At 38.8% G+C, this 14,398-nt stretch overlaps 1 protein-coding gene across 4 annotated transcripts in view; it reads left to right on the top strand.

Annotated features, from left to right (window-relative positions):
• The window catches only part of LOC117415712 (protein PHTF2-like), a 65,989-nt gene extending 51,908 nt beyond the window's left edge, over positions 1-14,081 (top strand). For 3 of the 4 annotated variants that reach the window (XM_059027149.1, XM_034026413.3, XM_059027150.1), the window contains 9 exons: positions 1,726-1,962; positions 3,011-3,139; positions 3,738-4,010; positions 5,089-5,220; positions 5,675-5,761; positions 8,452-8,607; positions 11,203-11,298; positions 12,175-12,300; positions 12,927-14,081. In XM_059027149.1, the coding sequence (XP_058883132.1) occupies positions 1,726-1,962; positions 3,011-3,139; positions 3,738-4,010; positions 5,089-5,220; positions 5,675-5,761; positions 8,452-8,607; positions 11,203-11,298; positions 12,175-12,300; positions 12,927-12,947 (1,257 nt within the window). In that variant the 3' untranslated portion in view covers positions 12,948-14,081. The remainder of the gene's footprint in view (positions 1-1,725; positions 1,963-3,010; positions 3,140-3,737; positions 4,011-5,088; positions 5,221-5,674; positions 5,762-8,451; positions 8,608-11,202; positions 11,299-12,174; positions 12,301-12,926) is intronic. The other variant, XM_034026415.3, reaches the window with a different exon arrangement.
• The last annotated feature ends 317 nt before the right edge of the window (positions 14,082-14,398 follow it).

A 14,398-nucleotide genomic window follows, 5' to 3' on the forward strand; every position in this document is an offset into this window, starting at 1 on the left:
TTTCATTGTGGGTGTTATTTGCCCATTTCATCGTGTTTATGTGGCTAAGCTCCTTTAACAGACCCATACTGTAAAATCTGAATTATACATACAAAAGGAAATCTGGTATGCACTAGACATGTGTAATGGTTCCAGACAGCGTACAGCAAACGACCCAAAGGCACTTCTTAAGGTTTTGTTTGGTTGGAATTTGAACTTCATCAAAAGGGCTTTAATTGCATCCAGGTGTAGTTTGGTTAGGGGAAGCTCATTGTTGTGCAAGTTCCCTGTCAAATACGAAATGTAACTATTTACCTCCTAAAGACCCCGAAACCTGAATAGATATATCAAATCTGCACGCAATGCCTGTGACGCAGTCATGCCCGCCCCCGAGGGCATATAAGGACAGCCCGCACAGATCACATCATTTTTCCTTTCAGAAGACCGAACCTGAGAGAAACTCACCTGTGTGTCTATGTTGTAAGGCTCGACTGTGAAGCCGACCTTAATACTCTAGTTCCAAAGCCAAGGTTTTCCGCGATATTCAGTCTGTAGAACATCGTAAAGGTATGGGGAGTAGCCCACACCGCTGCATTCCAATTGTCTGTGACAGATGCACCCTGGAATAAAACCCATTAAGTTGTCATGCCCCTGGTGGAATGGGCAGTGAGCTTTTCTGGCGGGGGGTAGTTGGCTCACTCATAGGCAGTCCTGACTGTCTGTTATCCATTTGGACAGCCTTTGTTTAGACAGGGCTTGACCATAGGACTTTGACCCATAACAGACAAAAAACTGTTCGGACTGCCTCCAACTTTTAGTCCTGTCAGCAAAATACGCTAGTGCCCGCACAGGGCAGAGCGTATAGACTGTCCTCCATTTTAGTGTTTGTGAATTAATAGTAAACTAACTTATAAACCAAATTTAAAAGAAAGGCTACCATACGATAACTAATTAAATACTTTAATTATCATGTACTGAGAAATAATTCCTTAAAAATGACAATCAATTTGCATATTATATATTTAATTACTGGTCTTGCTGTTTTGAGTGGTCTTTACAGTATACAGGTACTGTACACAGAGTTGATAATTAACTATTCAGAATAAAATGCATACATAAATTGGCATACTGTTGTGTTTAGTCATCAAGCTGCTTTTTTCGTGCATGTAATATTTGTTTGATATTTTGTGTAGAGTGTATGGGCAGAAACATATTGTGTTTTTCTTTCTTGTTGTAAAAACTGGGATGGTATTGGTCTTTGGCATCAAAATGATATAGGATTTCAAAGAGCAGGCATTCACTGACTGCAAAACCAAATGGATTATTTATATTGGAGATTGCTTTATAAACAATCAAGTGTCACACAAGTGTCAGCAGTGAGACAGTGAGAAAGACATCTAGTCAAAATGTTAGTTGTTCCACTAGAGGGCAGATAAGTAATAAAATAATAAAAAAAACATATTGAGAGACTAAAGCTGTTATTTTGAGAAATACACATTATCCCTTTTGAGGATTTCAAATTAATTTGATTGAGTTTATTTCCTGTCATCTTGTTAATGGTTTTGCATTTTTGCAGTGACGAGTGGTGAAAATGAATGAGTGTACTGTACGCGGACAGCCTATAACAGTGTTTTGCTTCTTGATAGTTGTATTATTGTGATTTTGAGAATTAGGACATTTGGTTAACCCTGTTTGTACACTTGAGCTGCAGTGACCCTATTGCATTTTTGTTCTTTCTGTTGACAGGAGGCTCCTAAGTCTGGTACTGGCTGCAGCTCTCGATGCACTAGGTCCCGTCAGGACTCTGAGAGCATACGGCATGAGTCAGAGACAGAGGATGTGCTGTGGGAGGACTTCCTGCACTGTGCAGAGTGCCGCTCCTCCTGCACTAGCGAGACCGACGCTGAGAACACCAACGTCTGCACAGCCAGCAAGAAGGAGTTCAGAGACGACCCCTTCCATCAGGTCTGTGACAATGATTCTGTAAGTGTGACACTCATCATTGCAGCCTAAAGTTCACTGGACAGGAGCAAGGGCTGTGTGGAGGAAGAATCTCAGGAATTGAGAATAGGAGAGATGTGCTTTGTGACTCAGGAAGGAGTACAGGGTTCCCCCTTGGCTGGCCGGGGGTCCCCTGTGGCTCGCGCAGAACCTTCCTGGCGGAGGATGAGGCAGAAGCGGCTGTGCCTCTAAGGATGGGAAGTGAGGTTTGCTTGCCCCCAGCGGGAGACCGTTGCAGAGGTGGAGCAGCATAGTGGAGGAGGAAGGGAGGATGGAAAAGGACAAGACTGAGAATAAGGGCATGACTTTGGGTTTTAGGGAGATTGGGTTAGGGTTAGGGTTAGGGTTAGGGACAGAATGGGGGAAGAGCCCTAGCTCCTGCCCCCCTGAACCACACTCAAGGTTACAATAATCTGACTAGGAATATTGTGTCAAAGCACTGTGCTTTATTAAATTACGTTTTTCATCCTTGCTCTTTGTTTTTTTTACAAATGTTTTACAAATCCACAGAAATAGGTTCAGACATTTGTGTAATGAAGTACCCTAGCTACATTAACAGTCAATTTATAGTCCTCTTCCAGTTACAACAGAATATGGGAACTTGACATACAGTACAGCTGAATGAAAAAACAGAAGACTTTATGAAAAGAATTACAATGTTAATTAGAATCCTTCTTGCCGAATCTACTATTGGATATATGCAAAAGACTGTTTTTAATATATTAACTGTGTCTGTGACATTTAACAATAGATGATAATTGGCTTGTAGGGCTCAGGCACAAGAAAGCAAAGAGATGTGACACAGTAAGTGAGATGGTGAACTGGCATTTTCAGTTCTAGATGAAACAAGTTAATTTATTAGTGGATATAATCCTATACTGTACATAAGAAAGTTACACTTGAGCTCTACATATATCTAAAGAAAAGCTAAACAATTGTGCAAAATTGTTTTAAGTATCAGAATCTGGGAATAAATGTGGCGGAAATGTACTGTGTTTTTTTTATTTTATTTCTTTTTTTATATATGCAGAGTCACACTCCTTGGATTCACAGCTCTAATCCAGGTCTTGAAAGAGTGAGCGCTATAGTGTGGGAGGGGACCGAATGTAAGAAAGCAGACATGTCTGTTCTAGAGATCAGTGGGATGATTATGAACAGGGTGAGTAGGGATGCAGCCAGCAGGAGAAACAAGCAACTGTTTTTTTCATACTTCTGTACATAAAATTTTCTATACCTTGTCCCTGTGTTAGGCAATAGAATATATCTTCCATAAAAATACTTCTTATCAGCTCATTCAGCAAACTTTTTCCAGGCAGCAGCTGCAGGGGGAATGGCACTATTAATGTGATAAAGCTATTTTTAAATAGTGCTGATAAGGTGTATTAAAAGCAAGACATGATACCTTTTGATGTTGCTCATTGATAAGCAACTATAATACTAAAAGTGTCAGGGAAGCATAATAAAAGTGGTTTGGAAAGATTAGCGATGTATTTTTTTCCTAGGAGGCCGAGTTATTTGGGATGGCTTGGTATGACCAGTTTTCTCAAAGTGCTTTACAGTAGTCCTGTACTGAAAATTGTATTAAATGTTCAATATATATATATTGAACATTTAATACATATATATATTTAATATGAATACCTTTAAACATGCTGAAGATCTTTAAAAAATAAATAAATAAATAAAAGAACAGTTCTTGATTAAAAATGAAGCATCTGTGTCTCCTGTAATACTAAGTTTTGTTTTGTCTGTTTCAGGTGAACATCTACACTCCAGGAATAGGTTACCAGATATTTGGCAACTTGGTGTCTTTATTCCTCGGACTGACCCCCTTTGCATACAGACTCTTCCAGTACAAAGACCTGGAGCAGCTTGCCACTCTTTCCACTAATGAACTCTTTTCTATTGCATTTGGCTCCAGCCTCGATGTCATGGTTGTTTCAATGGTGATAGTCAGCTTTGTGGTTCGAGTTTGTCTCATTTGGCTCTTTTTCTTTCTTCTGAGCGTCGCGGAGCGTACGTACAAGCAGGTGAGTTTAGGATTCAATTGGCATTTATGACAATTTAGAATACTAATACCTGGGTACATCAGGTGGTATATATTATACTATTATACAGTTTTACATTAAAATGCTAATTATCTGAGCTAAACGAAAGAACACTCACAGCCACCAAGAGGCTGCCATGTCAGCATTCAGCCTGCTGATGGCTCTCATTGTCAGGAACAGCCCCCTCCTGAACCTGCGCAGTCCTGCATGTGTTCTGTGAATGCACTGCCCACGCTACAGTACACAGTAGTGCAATACAGTTGTTGACTACAGTAAAAAAAAAAAAAAAAAAAAAAAGGAAATTGTGAAGTAGTGTAGATAGAGATTCTGTTTTTTCCTTCAGCTGGACTGAATCGTAGTGGAGTGTGATCATACATGATACCATATACAGTAATGATAAAAAGAGTCTAAACCAGCATAATAATAATAATAAAAACAGTAATATAATAATTAGTGCAGGGTTTGTACATTATGTCTGAGTATGTTAAACCCTAAACTTTCAGCATTTCACAATGATGGCCTAACTTGTTTTTGCGATACTTGTAGTGCTTTATAGGGAATATGTATCGATCATTCTGAATCCCCATTAGATCCCATTAATGCCATATTAAAGATACATTCTTTGCTGTAACTCTATTCTGAAGCCCTGTAAAAACAAGACCCGGAGTGCGGTTATCCATTAGCCTTGGTGTTGATTGACCTGTTACCCTTTCAGTGGAGATGCTCAGCACAGCACACACCTACTGCATTAAATCTTGAGTCTGTCCATTAAATTAAAGCCATGGCTGCTTCTGTAAACTACTACTAGCCAGCCCAAAGACAGACGAAGTATAGCTAGCCTTCAGATTGTTTAAAGTTAAGGACAATTTCACATTTGAACAGGATATTATTGCTTAATGTGAATATTCGTTATTTTGGTTTGTTATGTATACTCTAAATCTTGAGGGGTATATGTTTGTTCCCAGCGCAGAATATGTTGTATGGCATTGTGTAGGCAGCCCTACACACCAATGAGATTTGGAGACAGTCTGCATTCACTAACCTCTTTCTCTTGTTACAGAGATTACTTTTTGCCAAGCTTTTTGGCCATTTAACTTCTGCAAGAAGAGCCAGAAAGTCAGAGGTTCCCCATTTTCGTTTAAAGAAAGTGCAGAACATTAAGATGTGGCTCTCGCTTCGCTCGTATCTGAAGGTGAGGCAGTTTTCTTTCTTTTTTTTTTTTTGTCATGTTGCCTAGTACTGTAGTTCTTCAATGGCAGCAACTGTCCAGTACTGCCCTCTGCTGACTGATGTGCCACATTACACTCTCACACTAAAGTAAATTAGGGCCATCAAGCCCTAATTTACATTCTGCATTGTTCCTTTAATCAGCATGTGTTTCAATATGCTGCATTTAATCATGTGGAGTGGCAATTATGATTAGTGAAACCTGAAAAAGCAACAGAGGAACAGTGCGTTTTGACAACATTAATGTGGCTGAATAGTAAGACTTTGAGTGTACAATTGGTGGTTGCAGCTGCCCTGCTGGGAAGGTTGTCCTTCTATCCTTCTGCTGAAGGATCTGATAACAATGATTACCCTTCTGGTTACCCTTCACTGCTCCTTGCTGCATTTCCCTGTGTATGATCCCTCCTTCTGTGTTGCAGAGACGGGGCCCGCAGAGATCTGTGGATGTAATAGTTTCATCTGCATTTTTGCTGACTCTCTCAGTGGTGTTTATCTGCTGTGCACAGGTGAGATGGCCAATGGAAAACAGGGGTGCAACTAAATAGGCAGTCCTGTGCTCAGCGTTATTATTTTGTGTATTTATTTCAATCTAACTTTTGTGCTTTGGGCAAACTTAATTGGACCACAGTGTTTAAAAGGCTTTTTGTGTTTTATAATGAAAAACAATAGAAAAGTGTGTTATCCCACCCCCATCCCTGTAAAATCACTTCTATGGTATGCAGAAGCCCATCCTATTTTGCCCAGACAAAACCTTTTCGAAGGCTGTTGAAACATCTTCCATTATGAACCATTAGTATTCCAAGTTGGCCTGCACTTGAGATATTTGGCTTAATGAGATGAAGAAACTCTGCCATATTAAATGACTTCATTTCCTTCTGTGTTTGGTTGTGCATCCCCACAGCGTTTGTAAAAGAAGCAGTCATTCCATTTGTAAAGGCCATCTCTTTTAGAAGCTCATTAGACTCTGATATTGACAAGGAGAGGGTCCAGCAGACTTTTTTTTGAGGAACCCCTTACACAACACAACAATCATGTTCACAGCCTGTGAGCTCTTCCCCCTGTTCATACTCTGGATCCAGGCCAGTCCAATCCTCACAGCAGAAACACAGTGAGCTGTTATATAGAAACTGTGAGAGAACACAGGAACAACATAAACATCAGGGAGGGAGCTCTAGTCCAGTGGTTTTCAACCTGTGGTACGTGTACCAGTACTGGTACATGACAGGCTTGCAACTGGTATGCACAGGCAGGTGTTCTTTATGACGAAATGATTCCTCAACCACAATACTCTCTCAATCACACCATCGTAATGTATCGATGTGTTTGTACCACTGAATCACAGAGAAATGAGAAATTATGATACAGGGCTTCAGACTGCGACTAAAATGGTTGCAAATGCGACAACAAAAATGTTTTGACAACTGTTTTTTTGGGGTTAGGCACAAAAATGCTGCCTCTCCCTATAAAGCATGTGTCAATATTTATGAATGCGACATGTTGGTCTGTATCTATAATAAAATAAATAAACGCAATTTGATCGACTACAAATGTTTGTAAGTGCAGAGAGGTACCCAGATCACAGGAACCCCAGTTTCTTGCAACAGTTGTGATGGTGACCAAACGTGTGTTCGTATTGTTATGTAAAAATGTAGCTTAAAATGAACAGTTGCATTTAAAAAATGTAGAACAAGAACAGTGAAAAATAAAAATACACTTAAGGGTTAGACCAGTCAATAATAATAATCATAATAATAATAATAATAATAATAATAATAATAATAATAATAATAGTAGGGAGTAATCCTGATAATTCTTTGGATTCCACAACGCAGCTCTGGGCAGCTTACAGGCAAGCCTGCAGGTGCCCAGCCAGACTACAGGGGTCGCTGGTGCGCGGTGAACTGAGGACACCCTGGCCAACCTAGCCCTCCCTTCCCCCGGGCGGCACTCGGCCAATTGTGCGCCGCCCCCTGGGAGCTTCCGTCTACGGGCTTTCCCTGGTGGCTTCTGTTTGTCCTCAGTATTGTTGTATTTGTTTTATTTTGGTCTGTTCCAGCTGCTTGCCAGAGGGTATTGGCTGCCAACTCCTGTGCAAAATTAACATTGACTTCAATAATAAAAGGCAGATGGGTTGTAAGATAGAATTTGGCAGTTATGTTGGGTACATTTTTGGGATGTGATAAATTAAAGAGCCAATGCATATTGGATATGTTTGAAGTCACATACTGAGACCACAAAGAGGTTTACAGAAAATTTACGTCAAACTCTACCCTTTTAAAGAAGTTCTCTCATGTATTGAATTTATGAGGAAGCATTTAGCAATGCAACTGCCAGTGAGCTGGCGTAATAAAATGACTGCCGTTTCTAGATTAGCAAACTGTTCTGGTTTAGTGGCTACAAACAGGGAACACTTGAAGGACACACCCCCTCACTTCTTCAGTTACATCAGTGAAGGAAACCCACAGGTTTAACTCTGCTTGTAACTGGACCTAGCATTCCAGTACTCGAATACACAAACTTTGCACAGTAGTTATTGAGTATGAATATGTTTTTATTCTAAATTCACACCCCCACTTACCAGTTGCTAGCACACAGTTAAAAACAATGTAAGCTCAGATGAAAAGCAGGACTAGTGGAATGGAGACCTCTGTGTGGTATGCTGTCATATCATTGCACCTCAAACGTCCCGAGACAGACCTGCAGAGTCATTCGATCGGAATGATTTTCAATCACTGTAGCCTCAACCCAGCTGGGGCTCATTATCTTTCCCATCTCGCTCGTTCTGTATTTATAAGCCACAATGATCCATAGGAAACATTATGTATTTATGCATTATCCGATGATGTCCTGTTGCTCCTACTGATGAGATTTATCCCCCCCCCCCCCAAGAGGCGCCCATGACCAATATACTCTATGTGTGTCACGCTTGGCTGTAAAATGAGTGCACTACATTTAATTTGCTTTCACCTCAAGTGCTGCAGGATGACCCTGCATCTGTTCTATAAGTTAACTCAAGCAAGCACGCACACACACACACACACAGACGCTTTTCCACAGCACACAATTGTTGTCAAATTTTCCTTTTTTTTTTTTTTTGTTTTTTGTTTTTTGTTTTTTGTTCCGCCCACACTGAATGGTCAGTTTAATTTATTAAAAGAAAGCACAAAACAAACCCCTTTTTGCTTCACTGTTTCAGCTGCTGCATGTCCACGAGACATTCTTGGAGTGTCACTACAATTGGGAACTGGTGATCTGGTGCATTTCCTTATCGCTCTTTTTGCTGCGGTTTGTCACGCTGGGATCAGAAACAAGCAAAAAATACAGCAATACCTCCATTCTACTTACTGAACAGGTACGGTCTCCCCTGTTGTGTCTTGCAATTGGGTCATTCCGTGTCAACTCAACCAGAGCTTCCCACCTCAAGGTTTTGATTTTGCTTATATTTTTTGTAATGGGAGATATAGATCAGGTATGAAACCATGCCAAATAATTAAGCTCAATGATGAAGATTTGCTGAGTCACACCCACTTTTGTGTGTGTGTGTATGGGTGGGGTGGGGAGGGGTGGGTAGTCATACGTGAAATGCGTCTCATTTTGAAGTGATTTTGAGGATCTAAAAATGATATTTAGAATGTCAGTAGCCATATGGATGCTTCTGCACAGATAGCCAGGTAGGGCTTCTGTAGAATTCATACAAAATAAGTACCACTACTTTAGTGTTTATGTGTTGCTGGGGGCCTTAAACTTGAACAATTGTCCAATTGTCAACTTCCTGAGTGATTGTTAAGTTATTATTATTATTATTATTTATTATTATTATTATTTATTTCTTAGCAGACGCCCTTATCCAGGGCGACTTACAATTGCAAGCAAATACAAATACATTCAAGTGTTACAATGTAAGTCATACAATAAGAACAAGAAATACAATAATTCTCAAGTGTGACAAACCACAATTCAATAATACAGCAGATAATAGTGAAAGTTACATCAGGATATGATTAAATAGTGATAGTTACATCAGGATATGATTAAGTACAAAATACTACAGATTAAACACTTGGCAGATTACAATATTCTGAGGTACAGGATTAAATGCAGTAAAATAGGGGGCAGATAAGAGCAAAATAAAGCATATTTAAATGAAGGGTGATAGTGTCCCAGGATACAACAGAGGAGTTCTACAGGTGCTGTTTGAAGAGGTGAGTCTTAAGGAGGCGCCGGAATGTGGTCAGGGACTGGGCAGTCCTGACATCTGTAGGAAGGTCGTTCCACCACTGCGGAGCAAGGGTGGAGAAGGAGCGGGCTCGGGAGGCAGGGGAGCGTAGTGGAGGTAGAGCCAGTCTTCTAGTGCAGGCGGAGCGGAGAGGTCGAGTGGGGGTGTAGGGAGAGATGAGGGTCTGGAGGTAGCTGGGTGCAGTCTGATCAAGGCATCTGTAGGCTAGTACAAGAGTCTTGAACTGGATGCGAGCGGTGATCGGGAGCCAGTGGAGCGAGCGGAGTAGTGGAGTAGCGTGGGCGAAGCGAGGTAGAGAGAACACCAGGCGAGCAGCAGAGTTCTGAGTGCATGTTCCTTCTAAAGCAGGAGAGATATCACTTTCAAATTGCTAAGGTGTGCTCATAATTTAACTGACTTTCTGTATGCAATACCTACTTTACTGTCTGATTTAATGACCCCACAAAAAGGCTTCAGGATTTAAGTATTGAAAATGGCACCGTTTTTGAAGGGCTGAAACCCCTTGTGGGACATGAGTTAACAAACTGACCTTTGGTGGGCTTATAGCTGAGGATTTGAAGGACTTGTAAAATAATTGACTTGGTAATCTTCACAGTTTAATAAATGTATAAACATGAACAACACGCATTCATGTTGTTTTGGGTTATATTGTATAATATTAGCAAATAGTTTGAGTTTAAACCAAGAGAAACCATAAAACATGTATACATAAATAATTCCATAAAACTAAAAACATCAAATGTGTAGAATCTTTATATGCAAGTGGTTTGTCACGGGGCTACAGAGGTACTGTTGAACTCTTATTTCTTCTTTGTTGCCATCTTTAAAAGTGGATTCTTGCAAAGTTCTAAAACAAGCATTCATGGGTTCTAGATGAATGTTTGAAGGACTTGTGTTGAAATAATTGACTTGGTAATCGGTCTCCATCGTTTTTTTCCGGTGGTATAGAAAAAGGTATTTCACGCAATTTTCGGATATCTAAATTACAGGTACAACAGCATGTGACACAATGGTCTTGAAATCTGACTTAAAATGGTATGGGCAGAACAAATAATGGTTTTAAGTCCTTCAAATGCTCATCTACACAGAATGACCCAATTGCACAATTGCAGTTGGAGCAAACTGATAGCAGGGGGCTTTCACTTCTTGTCATTCCTTCTTGATTTTGGTGTGCTAAGGCGCTAAAAGCAATGTATTATTTAAAAGCTTATAAATAGCAGCTTAATGGAGACACATATGAGTTCGCCCCATTGCTGCTACAGATAGAGATGTTCTTTCTAGCATGTGCACATCCACCCACAGTTGAACTGGATGTTAACACCTGTTCTATTGAACTGAGCTGTGACCACCAGAATGTATTTTACCCACAGCTTTTGCATTGAATGCTTAGTTAGGTTGTAATTAAACCTGAGCTGGTACAAAGAAATATGGTATTTGTAATTAAAACGCAAAGCCATTTATGTAATTATATGAATTGTAAAAGACAATGTATAATCAAATATCAAAATGAGTGGTTACTGTCCTTTTTCCCTTTAATCATTTTAGACTAGCGTAATGGATATATTTATTTATTTATTTTTTAAAATCACCTGACATGATTTTAAAAACCTAAAAATTTGATATTCCCATGAAGAAACCAAAAATGACAGCTTCCAGTTGCAACAATTAGGTCCATTGTCGTCATTCTAATAGACTTTTTGTTTTATTTAGATTAACCTGTACCTGAAGATGGAGAAGAAACCTAACAAAAAAGATGAACTGATTTTGGTGAACAATGTGCTGAAACTGGCCACCAAATTGCTGAAGGTAAAGAAGAGCACAGGTTGTTGCGTAGTGGTTGCTTGTGTCTTTGTTAAGAGTCAGTGTGAGGTATTGATATGTCTCGTGGTTCATTTCTCTGTCACTGAATCCACTGGCTTCATTAAAAGCCACCCTACTGAATTCCTCATTCAGTATAGCAGGATTGCCAATAATAACATGTAAGACTATCATGTCTCTCAGAATTGCTAAGCATACCCACCTTATAGTGTGATAAAAAAGGGAGCAACATTCAGGTAAAGAGTGTGTATAGTACTTATTATGTAAAATATTATAATAGAAAAACAACACAGTCTCAGAGGTGCAAGACTGAATGGGAGGGGGTGTTTAAGACAGGATTGTTGTGTTGCCACAACAATAATAAATAATAAAATTCTGAATACATCACCTACATTTGTTTCCCGGTCCTTAAATTAACATAGGAACAATAGAATTCAAATCTCAAATATGTAGTAAACCCCTGAGCAACGAAAAGAAGATATCTGCATTGAAATTGAAATTGCCTGCATTACCAGACTCCTATCTGCCACAATTGGAATCAGCAAACTACAGACTGTTTTACATGGTGCTGTTGAACACAAATTAACCATGACTTCTGAAATAACCCTGTATTTTTTATTGGATCGATTTCATTGCATGGAGAAAAAAAATAAATTTTTTATAAAAAACATAATTAAAGAAATAGATCAAGTCTGTTATTACTGTAAAGTGAAGAAAAAGTCATTAAATTGGATTATCTGAAATGGGTTTCAGATATAACATACACTACGTACAGTGCTTGTGTTTGTTCGGTGTTATTGATTCCAGATCTCCACTGTGTTTCTTTGTTAACTGTGTGAACAATCTCTCTCTCTTTGTTATCAGGAGCTGGATACCCCATTCAGATTGTACGGACTGACCATGAATCCTTTACTTTATAACATTACTCAGGTGGTTATCCTGTCTGCTGTCTCTGGAGTCATTAGTGACCTCCTGGGTGTTAATCTGAAGGTGAGCTTTGTTTCCTGGATTCCAAATCATACTCGCAAGATTAGTCCCGGTATTCAGTATGTTGAAAATTCTGTTTAATCTTTATTTGCACGGTAAACTGAAAGAAAAGGGAGTAAAGAAAATGATTTCAGTTGCAAACTTTTATGCCTATTAAAGTAATGCCTTCATGCGGTAAAATATATAACAGTATATACTTAAGGACTTTTTAAATATGATATACTGAATAGTTTAGTTTTAAATGTTTAAAAGTTTTCCAAGTGTTAAACTTTTAGTATTTTTCTTAAACATTTAACCATTGTCAAATATATGCACGTCCAATATAGAGTTTAGCTATACTGTTTATACAGTAGGATGTGTGCAGTAGAATGCTATTCATTTAATATTGAACTATTCCATATACACATACATGTAGTAAACATTAATGTTGTAGTGAATCCTAAAAAATGAGTAAAAGAACAGTAACAGCATTCTAATTCCCAATATGCTAATGTTTAAACATGTTTATTCCTAAAGTTTAAGCGTTTATGAAATTAAACAGACTCTAACATCCCTACTGTGAATTTGATGACATGTGGTACCTTTGTTTGACATCTTAAAGCTACAGTTTTTACATCTTTTATTTACAGCTCTGGAAGATCAAATCATGACAGCCAACTAAATGAATATTTCATTACCTTCCGATTTTACTGAACGGAGAAAGCAGCAAAAACTGACTCTGGGCTACAGAAACGGTGGCCTATCCTCAGACACATCAAAGTGCTTACATCTGAGACATTTGTGCAATTTCAATATTTATTGTACCCATTCAGTGTTTTACTTTATTTTGCACTTGTTTTATTTACTGTTTTTAATTGCAAGTGTTACTCTGTAATGGTGAGCAAACAGAGTCGAAAGAGAGTTGATAATTACCAGCAGCTTGTTTTGTTAGGTTTATGGCACCTGACACTTAGAAAACAAAAATAGTTTACACTAGAAACTTTCAGTTTAAAGCACAGCTGTTTCTGACTTTACTGTCTTCAGTCGGACTTCCTTCGTTATCACCATGCAGTGTGGTACAATAGCTCCTACACTGCAGCCTCCATTTTTGTAGATGTATCCTCAGGGAGAATATACAGTAAATGGCAAGGTATTCTGAGTAGTGTTTTTGCTCCCGTTCACTGGCCTACAGCTGTGTTTTTAAACTGTGTGGACATACAGTACTAGTAAGGGGTGTAGATATGACTCTTGGCTTAAAATTAATTTAGTTTTTTTTAACAAACAGCAACAAAACCAAAGACTGGACTTCTAAATAGGACTTTCGCGCTCTAGTTAGTATGTGTAGCTGAGCTTTCATTTTACCAGACTACCTATTTAATATTAAAAATAAAAGTCTGCGCTGACACAAATCTGCTACTAGAGGGAGGCGAGCAGAGGGTTGTGTTTCAGGTTGTATTTTAAATCTGTTTATTTATTTGACGTATTTTCTACTCTCCCCTTTTTCTGCTTCATATAAATTGCAGAAAACAATCGCTGTTACGATGTTAAATGTAAGTGGTGTCATGTTTTTTGTTGCTGGTGGTTGGAAGAATTGTGAAAGCAGGTGTATTTATAAAAGCTGTGTTTTTTTTTTTTTATATATATAAAATAAACAGACAACCAATTACCCTACAAGCCTTTGCTATACACAGAGAATAAGCTAGAATAATGCCGATCTACAAACAACTTAAACTGCCTTTGTTTCCTAGAGCTTCATTTACCAACGCATTTCGCATACAACTTTCATTAAAACATATTGTGGCTGACCGCTTTCCAAACGTATCTTTTTTCCAGCTGCTGGGTGTTTTTTTTATTTCCTCAGAAGACGTGTGCTGATCCTGAACTAGTGAATTGTTGGCTTCCTTTGTTTGAGACGCAAATGAAATATTTGGGATTTAACTCCCAAATATAAATCACAGACTTGCATGGTCATATACAGTAATATTCACACACCGTAGAATATAATGAACCATTGAGCAATAGAAAAAACAATATCAGTTGTGAAAAGTGAATTTGTCAGTGGATTGCAATCTGCAACTCAATGAACAGATTAACCTCTCCTACTGAATAACCCTGTGTGTTA

The sequence above is a fragment of the Acipenser ruthenus genome, chromosome 7 (assembly GCF_902713425.1).
Source record: "Acipenser ruthenus chromosome 7, fAciRut3.2 maternal haplotype, whole genome shotgun sequence".
NCBI classification, from domain to species: Eukaryota; Metazoa; Chordata; class Actinopteri; order Acipenseriformes; family Acipenseridae; genus Acipenser; species Acipenser ruthenus.